Source organism: Balaenoptera ricei, chromosome 3 (genome assembly GCF_028023285.1).
Source record: "Balaenoptera ricei isolate mBalRic1 chromosome 3, mBalRic1.hap2, whole genome shotgun sequence".
Taxonomy (NCBI): domain Eukaryota; kingdom Metazoa; phylum Chordata; class Mammalia; order Artiodactyla; family Balaenopteridae; genus Balaenoptera; species Balaenoptera ricei.
The window spans coordinates 8,945,866-8,967,235 of NC_082641.1; the positions used below are offsets into that span (position 1 = coordinate 8,945,866).

The window sequence follows — 21,370 nt, forward strand, 5'->3', positions numbered from 1 at the left end:
CCCCTGTGTCCTCATGTGGTCGCCCCCTGTGCGTGTCTGTGTCCAAATTTCCTCCTGTTTTGAGGACACTGGTCATACCTGATTAGGATCTGCCCTAATGACCTCATTTTAACTTAATCGCCCTTTAAACAATCCTATTTCCAAATAAGATTACATTTGAGGTACTGGGGTTTAGGGCTTCAATATATGAATTTGGGGGTGTGCTATATTCCAGCCACAAACAATCCATTTCACACTTTGGTGCTGAGTGAGCAAATTACGTGCCCTTCTTTGTTGACACATTTCTTTCTCTGAAAGTTATGACTGTCTTTCAAGAAATGTTTAGACGTGAGATGGCAGAGCCATGAGCCAAAGCCAGAAGGAGACCTCAGAATCATGACTCAATTCCGAAAGCCTGGACCTGCATGAATGGGGAGGGGGGCTCGCGGGGTTGCTGGGAGAACAGCTTGACATCTTCCCTGAGAGAATCCCAGTCTGTAGGGATCCCCGTCTGGACATTTATACCTGACTTCCACTTATGCTGGAATTTTCATCCACCTGTGATCAGCAGACCGTGTTGCAAATAAGCCTATTTCTTTGTATGAGACAAAAATACAAGGGGCCTCATTATAATTGTAATTCCCGTTACTAAGCAGAGATTAATATAAGCTATGAGCAGAGATTAATATAAGCTATGTTAATTACCTCGGGGGGAATCCTTTCATAATGTATATGTATATCAACTCATCACATCGTACACTTTAAACATCTTATAATTTTGTTTGTCAATTATACCTCAATAAAGCTGGAAAAAAATTCATACACTGATCTTTTGTTATGCGAGGGCTTCCCTTTCCTCCCATTTCCTCTTCCTTTTGTTTTATTTGGATTTAATCTATCCTGCCCCTTCCACCTCAAGATGTACGAATATTGTTAAGTAATGTAAATAAATTTAGCAAAAGAAATCTTTTTTTTTACAACCAGAAATATGTATGAGAACTGCCACCGCTTTAGGGATGCTGGAAGCGTACAGCTACAGGAAATAAATGAGTTTCATTCCCCCTGCCCCCCACAAGAAAAGTACTATGAGCTAGATTATTTTAGGGTCTTTTTCTAGGAATTCAGATATCAATACAGCAAGAAGCTATTTTAAGACTTTTTTTTTTTGTATGGACTCTGCGATGATGCTACAGCAAAAGCCAGATGCAGTAGACAGAATAAAGGCCTCCCAAAGATATCTGCATCTTTATCCCCAGAACTGGTGAATATGTTGCCTTACATGGCAAAACGGACTTTGTAGATGTGATTAAGTTAGAGAGAGCGAGATGGGGAGATTTTCAACGTAATCACGAGTTCTTATAAGGGAGAGAGGGAGGCAGGAGAGTAAAGTTAAGAGAGAGAGAGAGACATCAGACAGAGATGCTGTGTTTCTGGCTTTAAAGATGGTGCCTAGGAACACAGGTGACCTGTAGAAGCTGCAAAGAGCAAAGAAACAGAGTCTCCCCAAAAGTCCCCAAAAGGAACACAACTCTGCCCACCCATCTTGAATTTCTGTCCTCCAGAGATAATAAATTTGGTTTTTAAGCCATTGAATATGTGGTGATTTGTTATAGCAGCTGTAGAAAACTAATAGGCTACTGTAATTGATTTACTGTAGGAGCCAGAAGCAACTGTGTAACGTTATTACTGGGTAGAGGGAATATTTGCCTCAACACGCCCATGGTGGGAAACAGTGTTCTACTTCTTTATTTTTCTAAAACAAGACTGTGCCCTAGCTGTCATTTTTATGGCTGCTTTCTCTCCTCTGGGCTTTTGCAGAATCCGAGGCTTGAAGGGTCCAACAAAATGGCCCAGGTTCTCAATCTCTTCCCACTCCAGCTGCTGCTGGCCCTGGTCTGGGTCTGGGTGGGGAGATGGTCCAGGGCGGTCGCCTTGCCCTCCAATTCATGGATTCCTCTTCTGCACCGCTCTGTTCCCCAATGCCTCTCCACGTGCTTCAGCTTGGGGGCCTTCCCTTCCTCGGTCCTCCACGGAGCTTGCCACCCTGCTGACTGCTCTTTTTCCCACCCCGAGAGTTCCCAGCCCTTACCCCACTAGGCCATCTCTCCTCCCAGGGCAGGGCCTTGGCTCCTACTCCGACTTGCGTGGGTGACAGTTAGCGCTGCCCTCCGTCCCTCAGAAAACAGGCTCCTTCACTCGGACCTGCCCCCTTAGAAAGCTAGCCACGCTTCTGCACAGCACTCTTTTCCTTGTATCTGTTTTCCAAGAAGTTTTGTACCATACCTCTTATGTGGTAACTTCCGTCAATGTTGGTAAATGAGTGAACGTTAATAACCTACGTTTGGACAGCAGTTCACAGTGTCATAAGCAGTCATAAGTGGTGTCCTAGAGCTGGCCTGCGTCAGCAGGAATTTGCAAGGTGATGGTTAAATACAGCCATTATTAAGTATCACGTTATATAGATTTACAATTAAATGAATTATTTAGAAAATAATGGTAATAAATTCTCATAACCCATCACAACCTAATTATTTTACTACATTTTTGCTATTACCTATGCTCTTGAGGTTCCCTAAATTATTTATGTTTATTTTATCTGTATCCTGGAAATAATATATTGGTCTGTCACTGAGCGCCACTTTCGAGTCTGCATTTGGTGACATCACATTGGTAGCTTAAAATTGGTCATGGTGTGTGTATTTACAGCACAGAAATTGGCAAATACTGTAAATCGAGGAAATCTCGTGTAAATCTTTTCTTTTCTTTTCTGTCTTTCTTTTCTTTTTTTTTAAGAGTCAGTTGTTAAACATTCACTAGCACATAAGCCCAATCTGATCTTCACAAAAATTGTAAAGTGGAAGCATAACATATATTGTCACACTCACCCCCGTTTACTAATAAGGGAAGAGATACCCAAACATTACCTAGCTTATTCAAACAGGGTTTCTGAGTCCTAACTCTGTATTTTCACACACACACATATATATAATTATGTATATATGTATACATCTATAATGAGATTAATCAAGTAATGAATTCTTGAATTTATTTTAATTTTTCTATAAAGTATTACTCCTTAGAAAAATAATGGCAGAAGTATAGGTTAAATTAGGATTGCCAGATAAAATACAAGGTGCCAGTTATATTTGAATTTCAGATAACAATGAAAACAAATTTTAGTGTACATATGTTCCAAGTATTGTATGGGACATACTTATATTAAAAAAATTATTGGCTATTTCACTGAAATTTAATTTTAACTGGACGCTCTGTATCTTAATTTGCTGAATCTGGTAAGCCTAATTAAATACTCTTTGTTTACATATTAGCAAGATGGGAAGATTTCTTGCTATAGTCCTATTAAATTATTAAAAAAATATAGCTCTAACTTTCAAACTTTACTAGGGTCAAAATTAATTGCAGAAAAATGCTTATGATTCCCTAGTAACTGGGTTAGCGACTGGCTGTCCCAGTGAACTTCCACCCAAAAGGGACTGCCAATCATCTCCTCTCTGGCTTTTTAGACATCTGTGGAGTAGTCTAAAGCAAAATAGAACCATTAAGAAACCTAGCTTTCCTTGTCCTTTCGTGTCCATTTCATACGGCAGTTTACTAGTCAGTTCCTCCTGGTCCTAACGGCCATGAGCACATTTGGTGACAGTTCTGTTACCTGTTGTCATCACAGCTTCTTCTTCTTCTTCTTCTTCTTCAAGGTTTATAGTAAGTTCTCGGTAAGTAAAGATTCTGCCCTTCAGAATCTTGGGTCGTGAATGAACGGAACATCTGGATGGGGATGCTTCCCTAACGGAGCCTGTGAAAGGTCTGGGCCGGTGAAGCAGCTGTTGGAAGAGCTGCTGTGATTGGATGGCTGGAGATTGGAAGCCAGAGCCATTCATCTGTAGCAACGTTTCATTCGCTGTGAACGCTCTGAATCTTCTTTACCTTCATGGGGCCCAGGGACCAGTGTCAGTGAGCGGAAGGTGTGGGGCTGGAAATTGTGGAAACAGAGAAGGCAGTCATGACGTCACGTTGATAATTCAGGTGGCGTGTGTTACCAGAAGAGGAAGTGATAAAGGGCGATGTAACTTGGAGACACTCCCATTCAGAAACTATGCATTCCCAAAGACAGTGTGACTCAGAAGGAAGCTGTATCAATCAATGTTCAATAATACATCAGACCTGTTCTACTCCTTAGCTTTTTCAACCCTTTAATCATCTTTCCTTTGTTCTCGTTGGATATAGAGCATGAGCCCATGGAGAGTGTAATTGTTTAAGAACCTAAAATTCCTCTTATACTGATAGTGTATTGAGGCAATAACACAACTTCAGACCCATTCAGTTATGAATCCATAGCATATATTACTGGTCGTTAAAAGAATAAGATAGAAAGATGAGTAGAGAAAGTGTTTACAGAATGCCTTTCTGCTTACCAAAAATTAATAATGGGGTTATTTTTTATAATCTATTTTCCTGACTCTTCAGAAAAGCATATTCCTATTCTGAGGACATGATGATGTGAATATGTAAGTCTTTACCTTGAGATTTTTTTTCATCAGTCCAGCGTTCTGTTACTTCCTAGGAGTAAGCAAGGGAGAGTCTCCAGAATGTGGGTATAAGTGCTTACTGATGGTCCATTTTGGAATATTTTGGGAATTAGATGCTCTTCAAGTGATTTCAGAGGAGAGCCAAATTCTTTCAGTCTCTCTAATCTGCTGTTCTCAGCTTCGGCTTCAACTTATTCTGGCCCCCTCCTGGTTGTTAGATGGTTGCCAGGAACCAGAGTCGCCATTTGCTTCCATGTTTGCATTCACCTGGAGGGAAACACAAACCCAAGACCCCAAACCTTTCCTTCTGACATAAGGACGTGGATTTTTCTCTCATTTTTGTTAGCTAAATTATTTGTTTTTTACTTATGATAAAACTCACTGCTTTTGCCATTATTAAGACATATTGGCTACAAGTTAAAGAAGCTGAATTTATTAAGGAAAAATGTTATCAGTTTTATGATAGATTGGTAGATTGTATCAGAAAGGCAACACCGGTATTTCCAATGCTACAGGCTCTTCCATAATCTTGCCACTACTGCCCCCTCTCCCCCACCCCCATCAAGAGACGGAGTCTATTTCTGCCCCCTGCGCCCTGGAACTGAGCAATATTTTGCAATTGCGTTGAGTAATGGAATGCATCTTGACTTTCGTGCCTGGTTCTTTCTCTTGGGACATAGACTTTGGGAACCCTGAGATGACATGTCAGAAGTTTGACCCCCCTGAAGCATCCGTGCTGGCCAGAGCCTGTGGAGGGACCTCATAGGATGTCTGAGGAGCTGCAGCTATTCCTGCCCTCAGCTACTGGAGTTTTGCAGGCCCAGGTGCCAGACATTTAAGTGACTGAGTCGTTAAGTGATTCCAGCTTCCAGCCTTTGAGCCTCAGCGGCTGATTCTGAGTGGAGCAGAGCTGATCTGTCCTCAGGGAGCCCAAACCCAACTGCAAATCTCTTGAGTGAAGATACCGTGTCTTCAGAGAGTCAAACCTCACTTCTCAGGGGCACAGCTCTCAGATATAGGGGGACAGTATCAGTCACTGAAGAAAGGCTGAACTAAGAGAAACAAAACAGGCTAAATAAATTTATATATATATATATATATGAACACTGAATTTAAACACTGCTTTTTTTCATAGCAGTTTTCTGTAATGCCTGAGTCTTATCAACAAGAAATGGGTTGTCACTGGTTAACCTTAGTTAGCTCCGAGTATGATGTGACATCTTGCATAACCCTCATTCTTATAAACCTGTCTGACATTTTATTGTCTAACTAACGATTGACAATGAGGATTGACATATTAATTGTGGCATTAAAATTGAATCAATATTAAAAATCTGATTTAATATTATTCATAGTGATATAGTTTAAGTGTTCCTTACTTAGGCCCTGGTGATCAAAGCTCTCAAGTGAAAAAAACAATGGGTCCTTTTTCATACATAACAGGTAGATTTCACATCCTATTAAATACATTGGGTGTATGTATGGTCCACCATAAGGATTGAGAGGAAAAAGAAATTTTCTATTTTCTTTTTTTCTCTCTTTTTCTCTGAAAAACACCATTCCCACCTCAGTAGAAAACCCAAGATCTGGAGGCTCCTGTAGACCCACGAGGCAGCCACTTGGGGGGACAGGGTCACACTTGGTCACTTCAGTACAATGAAAGCAAAAACAACGCTTCTGGCCACTTTCGGCTTTTGTCCCAGGCACACATGTTATAAATAATAAATCACCCATTGATCAACCTTTATTGCCAAGGAGATGCGCTGGCTTTAGGCCACTTCACAGTTCAGATAAAACCTCATCTATCACCTATCTATCATCTATCTATCTATCTATCTATCATCTAATCTATCTATCATCTATCTCATATATCACCATCATCTATATCTATCTATCTCTCTACCATCTACCTATCATCTATCTACCATCACCATCTGTCATTTCTCTCTCTGCCTACTTCTTACTTCCGTGTGTGTATGTGTGCGCGTGTATGAAAAGGATAAAAGAATCAACTTGAGTAACTATGAACACTTTTAATTGACTTTCTCCTAGCTCTAACTCTGATTCCAGAGGCTTCTGGCTGAATTCGTTCATGTCAGCCTGGTGCAATGTGCTCTTAAAAAACCACAGGCAGCAGAGACCTCCTTGGTCTTCAAGGGTTGCAAATGTTGGGCTTGCACAGACTCAAAGTCACAGAGGAAATATAAAGCTCCCGCTATGACAAGGACTTTTTGACATGCGTTAACTTCCCCCTGCACAACTCAAGCCAGGGAATGAGTCCTACTGCTTATTTTTGGAAAAGTTAAACCAGCTATTTGGTCATGGACAAATCATGTCTGTGCCGTATCTCTGCCTTGATGAACTTTACTGTTTCATTCTATGACAGGAATGAAGTGGAAACGCTGCCCTCAGAGCTACATATTTATATCTCTCTCAGGGGCTGCAGCATTCCTGGGAGGGGACCCAGAAACGTGTATTCCTATAGTAAACAGGGTGAGAAGGGCCAACTTGTAAGTAACTGTAGGACAATTCATATGAAAATGTCTGTCTACCACGCTGCTCTAGAAATGAGCTTCTCATTTGCACAAATATGCATGAACAAGAAATCGTTTGGTTGTTGCTGAATTTGGAGAAAGAACCATGAATTTTAGACTTTGAGCTGAATTAAACTAGGTAGAGTGAAGGGGAGAAAGTTTTAAAGGAAGATGGCAGCCAATTTCTTTTGTTATTTAATGTTTTATTTTTTCAAGAACAGTTAACATTTACTAGGCACCTATTGGCCTCAGTCACTTGCATCTAAAGAGCAAAGCTAATTTACCCACAGCCCGTGTTCTTTTGAATGGTTAGCCTTACTTCCTAGCTCTGTTAACAACTATTCTACCATTAGCTTCAAGTTCAATTTTAATAATCTAAACCATAATTGTCTACTGCTCCCTGCCACATGAACAAAAAAGTTTGGGGGGAATAAGGCGAGCAGTTTACATTTTCTGTGGCTATTTCAAGTAATTGGCTCCAAAGTGAAATTATTGAGTTGGCCATGGTTTATCATGTTCTGAGGGCATGAAACATGGAAGGAAATGGGCCCGTAGAAAGGGTTGGTATCCAAGAATGTGTGAATGTGTGAAAATCCTATAACTTTACCTCCACTGGCCTAATATCCTGAGTCACTAGATGGTCGGAAGTATAGATAGAGTACAAAAGGAACAGCTGATGTACATTCATACTAAAAACCAAAAACAAAGTTTGCACAAGATGAACAGCAAATGAAATAGCTTCTATCCAAATAAAATCTCACACAGGTCATTTTTATACATACGTGGACACACACCCACACACGCACAGACACACAAGCAAGAATGTGTGTTTGGTAAGATAGGTCCTTGGAAATAGACATTCTTAGCAAATATGGATGACAGATCAATTGTAATTTATTTTCTTTTAACACTATATCATCATAAAGAAAACTGGTATAAATGAAAAAATCTATTTCAAATATCTACATCTAAAATTTTAGGCAGTGAAAAAGCACTTTGTTGACAAGGAGTGTGGAATGATGGATGTTAATTGTCAGAAACTGCTGAATGCCTTGCTTAGTTGCCACAAACAAATTCACATATCAGAACGAACAATACTGCTAAATATTCCTTTTTTTCCCATTTTTTTTCTGTTAAAACATACTGCGAGAAAGAAAAGAAAAACTGGAAATCCATACATCTTTCAAAAGTTTGAAATTGAAGCAATATTTAGAACCATAGATGAGGAAACGCCGCAGCATTGGTGTAATATACACAATGCGCTTTTCTTCTTTAATCTGTAATGTACATCAAATACTTTACAACAATGCATTAACAAAGGGCAAGAAACATCTTGCTGTACAGAGGAACCCCAGTGCAACTTGAAGCCTAGAATCACAACGGATGAAGAGAGTAAACAAAGCGTGAGAAGCCGTCCCTCTGAAGTGTGTGAACCACGCGCCTCTGTGCTTACAACCGTCACCCCGACCGCCTTCTGTGCTTTCAGCCACATTCAGTGGAAAGCACTTTTTAGACTCTCCCGCCCGCACTAGAAAGGTGTTGTACAAGGTTAGATTGAGGATCACTTCCTATTGACTTTCAAGTTAACGTTCGATTCATTTAGCTTTCTAAAATAGCTCTTAATGTTTCCTTACTGGTTATCCCAGCCTTCCTATGGAACAGGCTTTAACAAACTAAATTTGCAGGGGAAAAGAAAAATAGCAATGTCTGTGGTCTGCATGCACATGCACTGTTCCCGGTGCCGGCTGCCTCACACCCAGGAGTCGGGGGACGCGGGGTAGTGGCTCGTTTCATAGTTCAGTTCACTGTAGGGACGGGCAGCGGAGTAGAAGTCGACGTAGTTGCCCGTGGACTTGAGTCCCAGGTGCATGTACTCGCTGGCCGGAGGGCGGTGGTGGACCTGGTCCTCGAAGAAGGACTCGTCGTAGTTTCTCGTGGAATTCGGAAACGGCTGGTAGGTCTCGTAGTCTTTTCTGCTGGGCTCCTGTGGGACTGGCTGTGCTGAAACCTGCCCAGAAAAGAAGATCCACCTGGGTTAGCGCGTTTGCCCTTGACCCGTCCTCCCCCGCCGCCGATGCGCTCAACCCTCTCTCAAAGTCAAGGCTCCGAACTCCTCCACGCAGACACCAGCATCGAGCTTCTCCTGATGGACTTTCCTTTTTAAAGTTGGTTCCTGAGTCCATGCGCTAGCATTCTAGGTAATCTTTTTTTTTTTTTTAAATTATTATTATGGTAAAGTATACATAACATAAAATGGGCCATTTTAATCGTTTTGTGTATAATTCAGTGGCATTAAGTACATTCGTCGCCTGTGCCGTCACCACTACCCATTTTCATAACTTTTTCATCATCGCAAACAAAAACTCTGCATCCATTAAGCTTAAGTCCCCATCCCCCTCTCTTTTCGCAGCTTGTGGCAACCGCCGTTCTATTTTCCATCTCTACGAACTTCACTAGTCTAGGTACCTCATAGAAGTGGAATAATAGAGTATTTGTCCTTTTGGGTCTGCCTTCTTTCACTTAACATAATGCCCTCAAGGTTTATCCATGTTGTAGCATGTGACAGAATTTCTTTCCTTTTCAAGGCTAAATAATATTCCATTGTATGGAGAGACCACATTTGTTTATCCATTTATCCACTGATGGACACTTGTGTTATTTCCACCCTTTGACTATTGTGAATAACGCTGCTGTGAACATGGGTGCACCAGTATCTGTTTGAGTCCCTGCTTTCAATTTTTGGGGGGTATGTACCAAGAAGTGGAATTGTTGGATCTGATGGTAATTCTATGTTTCACTTTTTGAGAAATTGCCAAAACTGCCATGACAGGTGAACCATTTTACTAGTTAACCTTTTTCAAATTAAAGAGGTATACACTAGACACTACAGAACACAAGTAATTTATATTCATCTTTCCTGCATTTTCTCCATCACGCCTGGGTGCTGTAATCCCAGACAAAGAGAAAGTGAAGATGTACAAGGTCTAATGGTCACTTCGGCATCTTCCTGCCAGCTTGGAGGGCTGCTGTGATCAATACCTCTCTGGAGGATGGAGGCTTCTCGGTAATAGGGCTATTCCATCACACCTGCCTAAGTGACCAGGTACCACAGCCTTAGAAGGATACAGAGAAGCAAGTAAGAAGAAGAGGGAATCCACTTCAAATACTCTATGCTCTGGAGAACCAAACCATTTCCTAACTTGGTTCAATTAAGAATTGATGGGACTCGAGAATAATGTGGGATTATGAAGACTTTGGTTAGGGGAGAGGGGTCTTCAGACTTGTCCCATGTCCCCCAGCCCACCTCAGTGCTCCCCATTTCCATTCCTGTTCTCTGCAGGTTACTGTCTGATGCAGGGGGCCTTCAGGGGCTAAAGGGACCACAGGATTCTTCGGGATACGTGAAGTCTAGAGTTAGTTCCCTCCGCGTGGCTTTAAGGACAGTAAAACAGACAGTGTTCATAGGCTGATAATTAGCATTTATACGTCAGGGCCTAGCTATCCCCTTCCCACTGCCTCTGGGGTCCCTTCCTAAGCATCACGCTCCCAAAGTGAGGATACCCGCAAGGCATGGGGGAAGGACCATCCCCACAGCCACTGCATAATGGCATCCACAAAGCTCCTCGAGTGCAATGATTGTGCGGGAGGTCTGGGGGGAATGATGGAACACTCCTAAAGAAGCACAGTTTGATCACCTGCCAGTGGACTCGGTAATTCCCTACTAATTTAACTAAGGTTCAGCATGGAAACATCCTCTAGAAATTGGTCTTAGTTTTAATAGATAATGATTTGTAATTAGCACGTTGTGTGTGAATGAATGCTTCTAATGGCCTGCCCGTAACTCTTCTCTCAAGTAAGCGAAACTCCCTCTTTTATATGTAATTGATTTACATTAGTAATCGACCTGCTCTTCAAAGAAGTGGTGAACTTCATCATAGCTGCCATCCAGGAGGCCTCACACTTCCAGATAGTGGCGGCTGAATGAATGAGGTTTCTGTCTACCTGTGAAAGTCCTCAGAGTGTAAATGTGTGTTAGCCTAAGAGCCTGGGCATGAGGGGGACATTTGGAACTTCAACATCTGCAATTACACATTGCTAAGACCACGTCTACCTGATCACTGGGATAGGCTAAGGTGCCCTTTGCTGGTCTTTGAAGAGCTGAGCGCTACGTGGAACTTCTCCACTCCAACCCGGTGCTGCTACCCAAGTGTGGAGCATACAAAGGATTAGAGTTGGGAGGTTTGGAAAAATTACACAGGGAGGGAACTAGAATTTACTGGTTCTATTTCAGTGGGCCCTATCTTCAACATTTAACAAATTCTTCTTTGTTTACTCTTGTATATGCATGTATGTGTACATATATGGATGCATGTTTATGTCTGTGTATGTCTATCCATCCATCCATTTATCCATCTATCATCTACCTATTTATCTATCTAATCTATCTCCTTCCCTCCCTCCACCCTTCCTCTCTCTCAATTTCTCCCTCCCTCCTCCGTTCCTTCCTTCCTTCTTTCCTTCCCTCCTTCCTTCCTTCCTTCCTTCCTTCCTTCCCATCCATCCATTTATCCATCCAATTCCCGATTTATAGATGAAGAAACTGAAGGTCAGAGAAGATAAGAAACTTGTGCAGGATGCCATGACTCGTGGTGGGGGTGAGGCTGGGATTTGAATGCACACCTGGCTGACTCCAAAGTCCATGTTCTCTCCGAGACAGGAGCACAGTCTCAGTTGAGCCGAGGTGGCTCCACCTCGGGGGGCGGGCAGCCTCACTGAGTTGACTCCAGACCCTGTGATGAGAAGGGGGGCCATGGACAAAGGAAACCAAGACAAGGCCTGACTTCTCTGTGCTGGTCTCAGTAACCAGGGGAGGGGCAGCGCTAGAGTTTGGGAGGTTTTCAGGGGAAGCTACTCACGAGGCTCGTGGCCCTCCTCCACGGTGGCTGCTTCTTTCTTTTCTTTTTTTTTTTCTTTTCTGGCACAGCCTGTTTCAAATTTCTTACTGCTGCTATGTTCTCTCTGGCTGGTGGACATTTTTGGGTTGAGCACAAGCTTATTTTAGTCTCTTATATCAGGAGTTACCTTCTTCAGTTCGTTTGTATTGTTCATAAGGTCCCATATCAACCCCTTCTCAGGTTGAGTTCTGCAGTTCGGAGAATTTGTGTGAACGAACCACCCGGAACAGCTGATGGTGGCACAGCTGTGTTTGAAGGGATTAAATTTGCTCCCTGGCCCAGTGGTATGGATGTCAGCTGGTGAGATGCATTCACCGCGGAGGTATGTTGGCTGTATTTTGTCATTTACTTTAAGAGACTATCTGACAGTGTTCAAGATTAGGCAGGTGAAATGCTCCCCAATACCAGCCTTCCCCATAGAGGAGCTAAAATAAATGCTTTTTTTTTTTTTTTTTTTTTAACATCACACAGTGTGGACAAGCCAGACTTCTGTAAAGGAGGTGGAATGATGCTCATATGCCACACTGGTGTATTCTGAATCTGAGTCTGTTGTGGTCCAGAGGAGCCCTGGCACATCCAAGGAGCCTGAGGCTGTCATCTGCTCTGCTTAAGGCAGCATCCTCTCTGGGAAGGGAAGGTGCCACCAGCTGGCCCACGTGGCCGTCACTGGGGTCCACGCTCTCGGTGCTCTGTCCTGTGGATCCTGCCCCCACAAAGCCATCCTTGCTGAAAGCGTTCCTCAGCAGCAGAGTGTTTAGTTTAAATTATGAAGGACATGCTCCTTCTCCACCTCCCATCCCAGCACACTGATAGGAGACTTCTTTGTATTCCTCACTGAGTTCGCCCACAAATTGAATGTATTCCCATCACAAGGGAAATAGCCGCCCACTACAGACCTTCAAAGTCCACTGCGCAGTGAAAGCTGAAGACTCAGGGCGTTATTATACAATGAATGAAGCTGTGGTGAAGATCAGTGCTTCTCAAAGTGTGGTCCCAAGACCAGGAACTCGTTAGGGGTACAAATTATTGGGCTCCATCCCAGACCTACTGAATCAGAACATCTGGGGTTGGGGCCCAGTAATCTGTGTGTAACAGTCTTCCAGGGGATCCTGACTCACCCTCAAATTTGAGAACCAGTGGTATACAGGAGGGCACATGGGACAAGAGGACAGAAGAACCAGGCTGGAGTCTTTGCCTCTTCCTAGCTTCTTCAGGTGACTGGGGGCGAACCCTGACCCTCCTTGAATCCCAATTTCCTCAGCTCTGGGGATAATCTTACTTGCCTGCCCACCTGGCAGCCAGACTGAGGAACTCAAGATGCCATTTTTATCGTTGTCAGTAATAATTTGAAAACCAGTCAGCAAAACACCAAAACCCTTTGTTTCTAGTTTATGAACAAAAATCCTATTGCCAGCGGGATACGGTTAAATATGCTGTTTTTCTTTATAAGTATGGGATGGGCTGATAGAAGCTCAGCAGGGGTTTTGAAGGGTTTGAGTACTTAACTCTTAAAATAATATCTGTGACCCCAAACATAAAACCAAGGATCACAAATCTTATTTCACACTCATGGTTGTTTCTTCTAGGAGTCCTTACGCTCGGAATTCACTGATTCGAAACTGGAGTGGCAGGTAGTCCCGTGGGTTGTGCCCCAGCTGAGAGGCTCCCTGGCTGCTTCTCTGCCGAGTCAGGGGAAGCCCGCCTCCCAGCTCCTGCCCCGGCCCCTCCCTTGCTTGGCCACGCATCCAGGGCTGTTGCCTTATTTTCACATCTCATTGTCTTTTGCCTCGTCCCAGAGATCCCCCTGAAACTAGTTTCCCTCGGTGAATCACTTCTTCTCTAAGATGAATTTCTGTCCAGACTCCTCTGCAAAGCTCATGAGGCCCAGCTTTGACACCGAAACTGAATGGACCCAAGCACATCCCTCCCGGTTATATTTTTCAAGCTGGCCATTTACTAGCTACGAGGTTGTGAGGTGGCTTTTAGCCCAGAAAAGTTCCAAAAACAAAAGCCATCTGTGATAACCAACCAGGCTCACATGGGCAGAAAATGCAAATCATGGATGCTGTTTACGAGCTCATCTCCAGAACCACCCATCTGCAAGAGGACCAAATGGCCAACTTTTTTGAATGGTTAGGATGGTCTTCCTTTACCGAATTCCCAAGAGGGAAGGCTGTAAGCAAAGTCAAAGTGTATTCTGATAAGAGTCCAAAATAAGTAAAAGCTTTATTATTTTCTCAAGTCACTGGAGTGTCATAATGATTTTCTTGGAAATTTCTTTTTAGGTAAAAAACAACTCTCTTTGGTGGACATTTCAAAAATGTTGCTTGATATTAGAATGGAGTTAACAGTCCAATCGCCCCCTTCCCTCGGCTGGACCAGCTCAGTGAATAATGATGGCACTGAGCTACGGCCACAGGACTCAGCTCTGCTGGGGGCCGGCCTGCAACATCCCGCCTGTGCTGACAAGTGCCTCAGAGCTTGCTCTCCATCCAGACTGAGTGTCAGTACATCCACCTGAGACACCGTGGCCTTGATGTTTCACACCGAGGTTGAGTCGAGTTCATTCTAGGGCCTCCTGGGCAAAAGGCTGCATACAATAGGCTGTGCTCACTCTCTTGGGGCAGGGATGCCATCTTAGTGCATTAATTCCAATTTTCTTAAATGCTCAGAATAGGCTTGGGTGAAAAGAATGTGCCTCTTAGAACCATTGTGGACTGTCCTCTAAATCTAGATTGCAAGCAGTCTGCTGGAACCTACTGAAGCCACACTGTGCGATGCCAAGGACCCCTGGGCCACACCAGGGTGTTTCTTCATTGCCAACAATAGTGGGACTCCCTGGAGATAAAGGCTGATGTAGAACAGGCTGATTCTGATGAGGAGCTTCTCTTGACCTATAGAAGCTGAAGACTGATCTTATGCTCTTGGATGCAAAACCAGGGTCCTATCACATCCTGACAAATATCTTTAAGAGCTGGAGACCACTGGCTCACTGTACCTGATATTTGCTGAAAGAAAAAGCATCGATTTCCATAAATAGAGATGGCATTTCCATTTTCCTTTATGCTTGGGTAGGCATGTTGATCTAGAAATAGTTGGCGGCCACCCCTGGTGACCTCTTGTCTAGAACTCATGCCCCTCTTTATTTATTCACTGACTTCTTTGCTTTTAGCAAAGACCAGAACTGTGTCCTACTCCTTCTTCCCTTAGAAACGGTCTTGCACCACCAGACATTCTACCTGCTGGAAGGGAGTCCCTTTCCTCTTCAAAGATGCTGCCCTGCTGGGTGGTGAGAACTGATCAAAAACACACGTTTCCCTTCCATGTTTACTTTCATCTGGTTACTGTGATCAAGCAAACAGCTTTCAGGTTTATCTTTTCAGTACTATTTTCATGACACATGGCAGGAATCTACAGCATCAGCAGAAGCCAGTTCCGGAAACGATTACCAGTAGCCAAGAGTTATAAAGAATGTCAGTCTTTCTGTGATGACCACCATGGGGAAAGAAAAGGGTGAGGTTATTCATCAATAAAGGAGCAGAGGCGGCGCCTTCTTGCTTTTATAGTTACCCGCAGAACCAGAGAGAAAACGAGCCTGCAACGAATATCTGCTAAATAAAACACACGCACAAACGCAGATGGATTCTTTAAGTATCTACCAGCCAGGGTTCCTCAAACTTCAACATCCACACGAATCACCTAGACACCTTGATAAAATGCAGCTCTGATACAGAAGACCCTGAACGGGTTAGGGTTAGGGGCCAGAGAAACAGCTCTTCTGTGTTTCTAACAAGCTCCCTTGTTAGAAAGGGATGCCTTTGTTGCTGGTTCCCCCACTAGCCTGAGCGGCGAGGCATAACACCATGCCTTCTATTCAGTTGTTTACATTGAACTTGATGTGTCTATTTTATTGGTAACTGTCATGTGTAATGAATGCTTTCTTCTGAATAAGAATTGGCTGGGTTACATGTCTAGTAATTAGACAATTTGTCTAGTAACCAGCATCTTACACTTGCCGTAACTAAGACCTGATGCAGCCAAAAAAAAAAAAAAAAAAAAAGATTGCTCTCAAATCTGAGGCTGCCCTTGTGACTGCCACCACCCACGTGTGTGCTGTGTCCCACGTGGGCGGACAGCAGCGGGGACCATTATTTTCTTTTTCCATTTTTTATGCATGTTAAATAGAAACTAACTTATTTTTTACACTTCCAAGACATTTCACAGGAGTCGAAGGGAGAAACGAACACCAACGTGCTACCTCTCTTTTACCTGGTTATGTTTGATGTCTTCAGCGGGCGCACCATATGAATTCCTATACAAAGTTGAAATTCCAGTATTTTGAGCTGAAAGCAAAAGAGAAACAAAAGTATTAGCACAGAACGCCAGACTTCAAATGAGGAATGATGGTTATCGAGGCCAGTTTTGCCCTGACAAAGCTTGGTGTCTCATGGATCATTCCAGATGGAAGAAATTCGTTAGCCCTGAACACTTCATTTTACATACAGATATTAAGAAAGAAGAACAGTTATTCTGTAAAATCCCCGTTGCATGTCAGCCTCTTGCAATAACATTCAGCTTGCAGACAGGGTCAAGGCAGGTGCATCAAACAGATGGTCATCTTGCCAGTTCTATGGCCTTGTTTTCTGGTGAAAACTGGCAGATAATAAAAGCTTGTCACCTGCACTGAAGCATGCAGGAATCTGGATCGGCCGCTTAGTTTTTAGCTGGGGAATGACAGGAATGTAATTTCTAACTTGAGCTCACAGAAGTGCTTGATCATCTTTGAGACAGCTCATTTCTCAACGGCCTGAAGGATGGGCGGGAAGCACCACCCGCCTTTGCCCTGTGCATCTGGGCGGCTGCGGCTTCGGAGTCCTGTTCAACACAGAGACGGAAGAGTCCCACCCTGTCTTGTGACCAGCCTGTGTTCTAGACAAAAGAAAGGAAGGTCTCCTCCGGTTGCCAGCAGCTTCCAAAGTCCTGGGCAAGACGCCCACTTGCCTGCCTCCTCACCTGGGGCCCTTGAGGCTGCTGTCACAGGCCTAGAGGAAGGGCCCAGGGCAAGACTCCCCTCATAGCTGCTAAAAGGTCCTGGTTTAAGAAAGCTCTGGAAAACATTGTCTGTCGAGTGTCAGCGGGTATCTAAAACACTCTAGATATCAAGAAAAATTTATCTTTTGCTTCCAGTATCTATGGGATCATGAAATAGGATGACACACCATCTATTCTCTCAGAGATACAGGCCACCAAGTCAGTATAATCTATCATTCACCCATGTTTATTACTAAAAGCACATAATAGCTGTGCAATAAAACTCCTCTTGGGAAATTCTGCTTAGAATGTGAGAGCTGAGAGCCCACTTCCCATTTTAAAGACCACTCTGACAGACTCTCTGGTTGAACGCCCATCACTCCTGTCTCTGCATCACTGCGGAAACCACCGTCCCTCGTCTGGACCACCGCTACGGCATCCTTCTCAACGGCCCGGCTTCCACTCTGCCCAACCTGCTCCTCCATCCACCCTGTTCCCATCACCTGAGCGATCATCATGCTAGACAGAACGGATTATGTCACTCAATGTCCTGCCCGCTGTGATTATGGTAAAAGCTGAGCTCCCATTATGGTCTTCGAGGCTCCGTGTGATCTGGTCCCGGCCTGACTTCCTGCAGAATTTCCTGCTCTTCTTCCCACAGTTCAGGGAGCTGTGCTGGCCCTCCTTCCTGGCTTGAGCGTCCAAATTTATTTTGCATCAGGGATGTTGGACTTCCTGATGCTTCTCCCTGGAACTTGCTTGCCCCAGACTCTGGACTACCTCTCCTTGTTGATATTCGGGTTTCAGCTCAAACGTCTCCTCCTTGACCATGTTAGTTAAAGTTACCCTGCCCACCTGGGGCCCTCTATCTCATTACCCCACTTATTTCCGCCATCACACTCAACGCCAAGTGCTATTACCTTGTTAGTGAGTTTGTTTCATGTTTACCTTGTGTATTACCTCCCTTCACCTAGGAGATAAGAAGCTCCATGAGGACAGAGATCCATCTGTCCCGCCACCTTTGTAGGCTGCCCCAGCATCTGGGACAGCGCCTGGCCTTGAGGGATGCTCACAGAGGGAGTGCATTTTTGCTGAGTGAATGAATGAATGACTAAACCTTAGAAAAGTCTGCCTTCACAGCTATAAGCTGCTGATGGAAAATGTTACTCCAAGGACAAGGTGAAATTTTGTTTCTATTACTCAGAATAAAATGCATTTTTTGTTTTTTGGTAGAATGTGCATTTTTATAGCCTTGGCCTCCCTCCCCGTTGTGCTTGTGGCTTCCAAGCTGAAGATGTTTCTCCTGGAAGTTCTTTCCTCCTGCCCTTTGGCGCACTTCACCTGTTTAAAGGAGACTGTGTAGCTGACATTGAACTTGTGGCCTTTCTGGATACATGAAGCACATGTCTTCACAGGTGCTCTGCCATGTATGTGTCTGAGCAAAGAGTCAACTCGTAGGGAAATGCCTTTCTTTTTTTTTTATAGGCCCCAATTTCCAACTATATCAATAGATTGAAGATTAGAGCAGCTTTAAAAGGCATAAGAGAGATACTGACAGAAACAGAATCGACCACTGGATGTTAAGGTATTTGGGAAGCTCAGGTGGGAGGGCAAAATCCCCGGGTGAATTTTAAAGTCAGGCTGTGTAGCTGCTGGGATCACACAGCCCTCCTCTGATGCGTGCTTCTGAGCACGTAACGCTCCTAGGGAATCATGACCGCGAGAAATAGCTATAACAGTGCTGCATGCCTGAATGAACAGCTGCCTTTGGCTTTCTGAGGGCTCCTCAGAGGCAGAGAAACACTAAGGAGAGAAGACATTTTAAGAGATGTCTAAGCTAGAAAATGAATACAGAGAAGGCAGGTGGAGGGGAAGCCTTGAATACAAACCCAGATGGATCTGTATTTCTGAGAGCTCAGGAGAGGAGATGATGACCCAGGCAAGGAACTGCTTTTCACTTTAAAGCTTTTGCATGCTGCGTTTTGAGGGTGACGTTTCCCATGGTTTTCCCACAGCAAAGGGAATGTTTCCTGTGGGGGAAATGGTATAAGACATCCCCTGATGCCTTAGAAACAAGGAAGACGGCCGTTTTTCAGATGTTTTTTCAAGGCACTGAACTTTAAATGCCCCCTGGGTTTATTGGTGAATGAGAAAAAGTACTGCTTCGGATATGGAGGTCCCAAGAAATCTGATCTGCCAGTAAATGCTGGAATGATGGACATTTGCTAAAGGGAAGCAGAACAGAGGTTGGCAATTCATCATTTCCATCCCTACATGAAATGTTGATTTCCACCCGGCTTGGCTGGGGAGCTACTCACACCATCGTAGACAGGGACAAACACACCCACCAGTCTCACCACCAACACTGCCCCCACCTCCTCCATCACCATCGACATCACTGTGATGCTAATAACTAACTTTTACCCAGTACTTGTTGGCTTAAAGGGAACCTTCTTGTATAAACATATTATTCAATAATGACCTCATGCTCTTCTAGGCTTGCTACATGATTGACAGTGTAGTTTTGAACTGCATTTTTAAGTAAGTTAGAGCAAAGCGTTTAAGCCTCTAAATAAGTTTGAAAAGTTACATATATCTCAATGCTGCAGTTGTCAAGATCCCTGCCATTTTCTAGGAAGATTAAACATCTAGAAACATATTAGATTTTATTTTTTATTTTCTGACGTGTGCAGAGCAGGATCGTGTACCACTGGAACTACTTCAACACAAACACACCCACAGTGAAAAACCTTTTGAATGATTCTACCGGCCAAGAGAGTTAAAGAGAAAAGATCAACTTAAATAATAACAGTGCAGTCGATTTCACAATTATTCTTGTAATTATAGTCTCACTTTGTTATCCCTGCCTGCTGGTGATGTGGCTACCTAGGGCGATAATAATCGAAAAACGAAGGGGTCAGGTGAATTTGGTGTCACCACTGCTCTGGAGTAATCAGTACAAATTAGATTCTCCACTGAATATCTCGACTCTGGGGACTTGGCATTCAGACTCATGAGCTTCTTTGTTCATGCTCATCTACAACAGGGGACAACACTTTTGGGGAAAAAAGAACCAGAGAACGAGAATCAGAAGGTACGTCCTATGTTGGACTTCCCTGGCGGTTCAATGCTTAAGACTGCACTTCCAGTGCAGCGGGTGTGGGTTCAATCCCTGGTCGGGGAACTAAGCTCCCACATGCTGCGGGGCACAGCCAAAAAAAAAAAAGAAGGTATGTCCTACGCCATGCGTTCAGTTCTCCATTGAGGGGACGTGTCAGGCATGAGGGTGAGGCCTTCCCTGGTGGAGTGTGTACGTGGAGGCAGAGCGCTGAGCTGGGCTGGGTACCACGAGCATCTGTTTATGAGGCTTTCCATTCTGCAGCCGGGGAGAGTTACCATGGAAACCATGGCCTCTGGGGTAAATACAGTTACCACGAGAAAAATTTATCTTAGATGTCCTGGGTCCAAAAGACATGTCAATAAATCATCCAATTTGTCTACTCTGTTTCCCTGCAGGTCTACACCTAAATAATATCAGGGAGACTTACCACACGCTTTTAAGATTCTTCTGAATAAGAGGGTCTCAGTGTCTGTTTAGGATTGCACCCTTGTACTGCAGTTTTATGAATGCCCTAATCTGACGCTGTTCTGTTGAAGTCCCTATGGTCTGTTTTCAGGAGGGGCCCATCTCCACATCCACGTGGCAAAGAAGAGTGTGGAATCGCTGGTTAGAGATCCTGATGGTCCTGGCAGCTCTGCTTTCAAGGCATAACCCCCGCCGTCCTGCCCCCCATCAATACCGCCAAATCGTGCTCCTGGACGAGGAGCAAACCGGGGCAGGAGGGAGGTGTGGGGGGAGCCTGGAGGGGACAATGAATGAGGACATCGAGCCCCACCCCAAGGAGAGTGGTACAGAGTAAGAGGAGAGTTGAGTCAAGGCTGGCCACGAGGCAGGCTGGCCCGGGCGCGCTGGGGGGCAACGGCACCAATTTTGGCCTCCACAGAGTCCCAGCTGATGAGCCAATGGGTGTGACTGGGGGAGTGAAGGACGAAGGGCATGAAAGATCAATGCCTCCCTAGGGAAACTGAGGTCAGTGGTTCTGATGAATCTTTCTGGGAGTTTGTCATGGCCAGAGAGTGGTTTCATGTCAAGAGGGGAAAACGCCCACAGCAGTTCTGTGGGTTTCCCTGAAATCCTCTCTTCCTCTGCTTCTCTCCCATCCTCTCCCCTTCCCTCCTTTCCTTTTCTTATCCTCTTTCTCTTCCCCATCCTAATGGGCAAAGCTTGGCCCACCATCTTGGGTTATGTCAACGAAGAAGAAATCTA

The 21,370-nt window shown here is 44.1% G+C and overlaps 1 protein-coding gene across 5 annotated transcripts in view; it reads right to left on the reverse strand.

Moving 5' to 3' along the window:
• Window positions 1–7,239: 7,239 nt before the first annotated feature.
• CTNND2 (catenin delta 2) overlaps window positions 7,240–21,370 on the reverse strand; it is a 938,382-nt gene continuing 924,251 nt past the window's right edge. For all 5 annotated transcript variants that reach the window (XM_059916116.1, XM_059916114.1, XM_059916118.1 and 2 more), the window contains 2 exons: window positions 16,282–16,355; window positions 7,240–9,065 (listed from right to left, as the gene is read on the reverse strand). In XM_059916116.1, coding sequence (XP_059772099.1) covers window positions 8,808–9,065; window positions 16,282–16,355 — 332 coding nt within the window. In that variant the 3' untranslated portion in view covers window positions 7,240–8,807. The remainder of the gene's footprint in view (window positions 9,066–16,281; window positions 16,356–21,370) is intronic.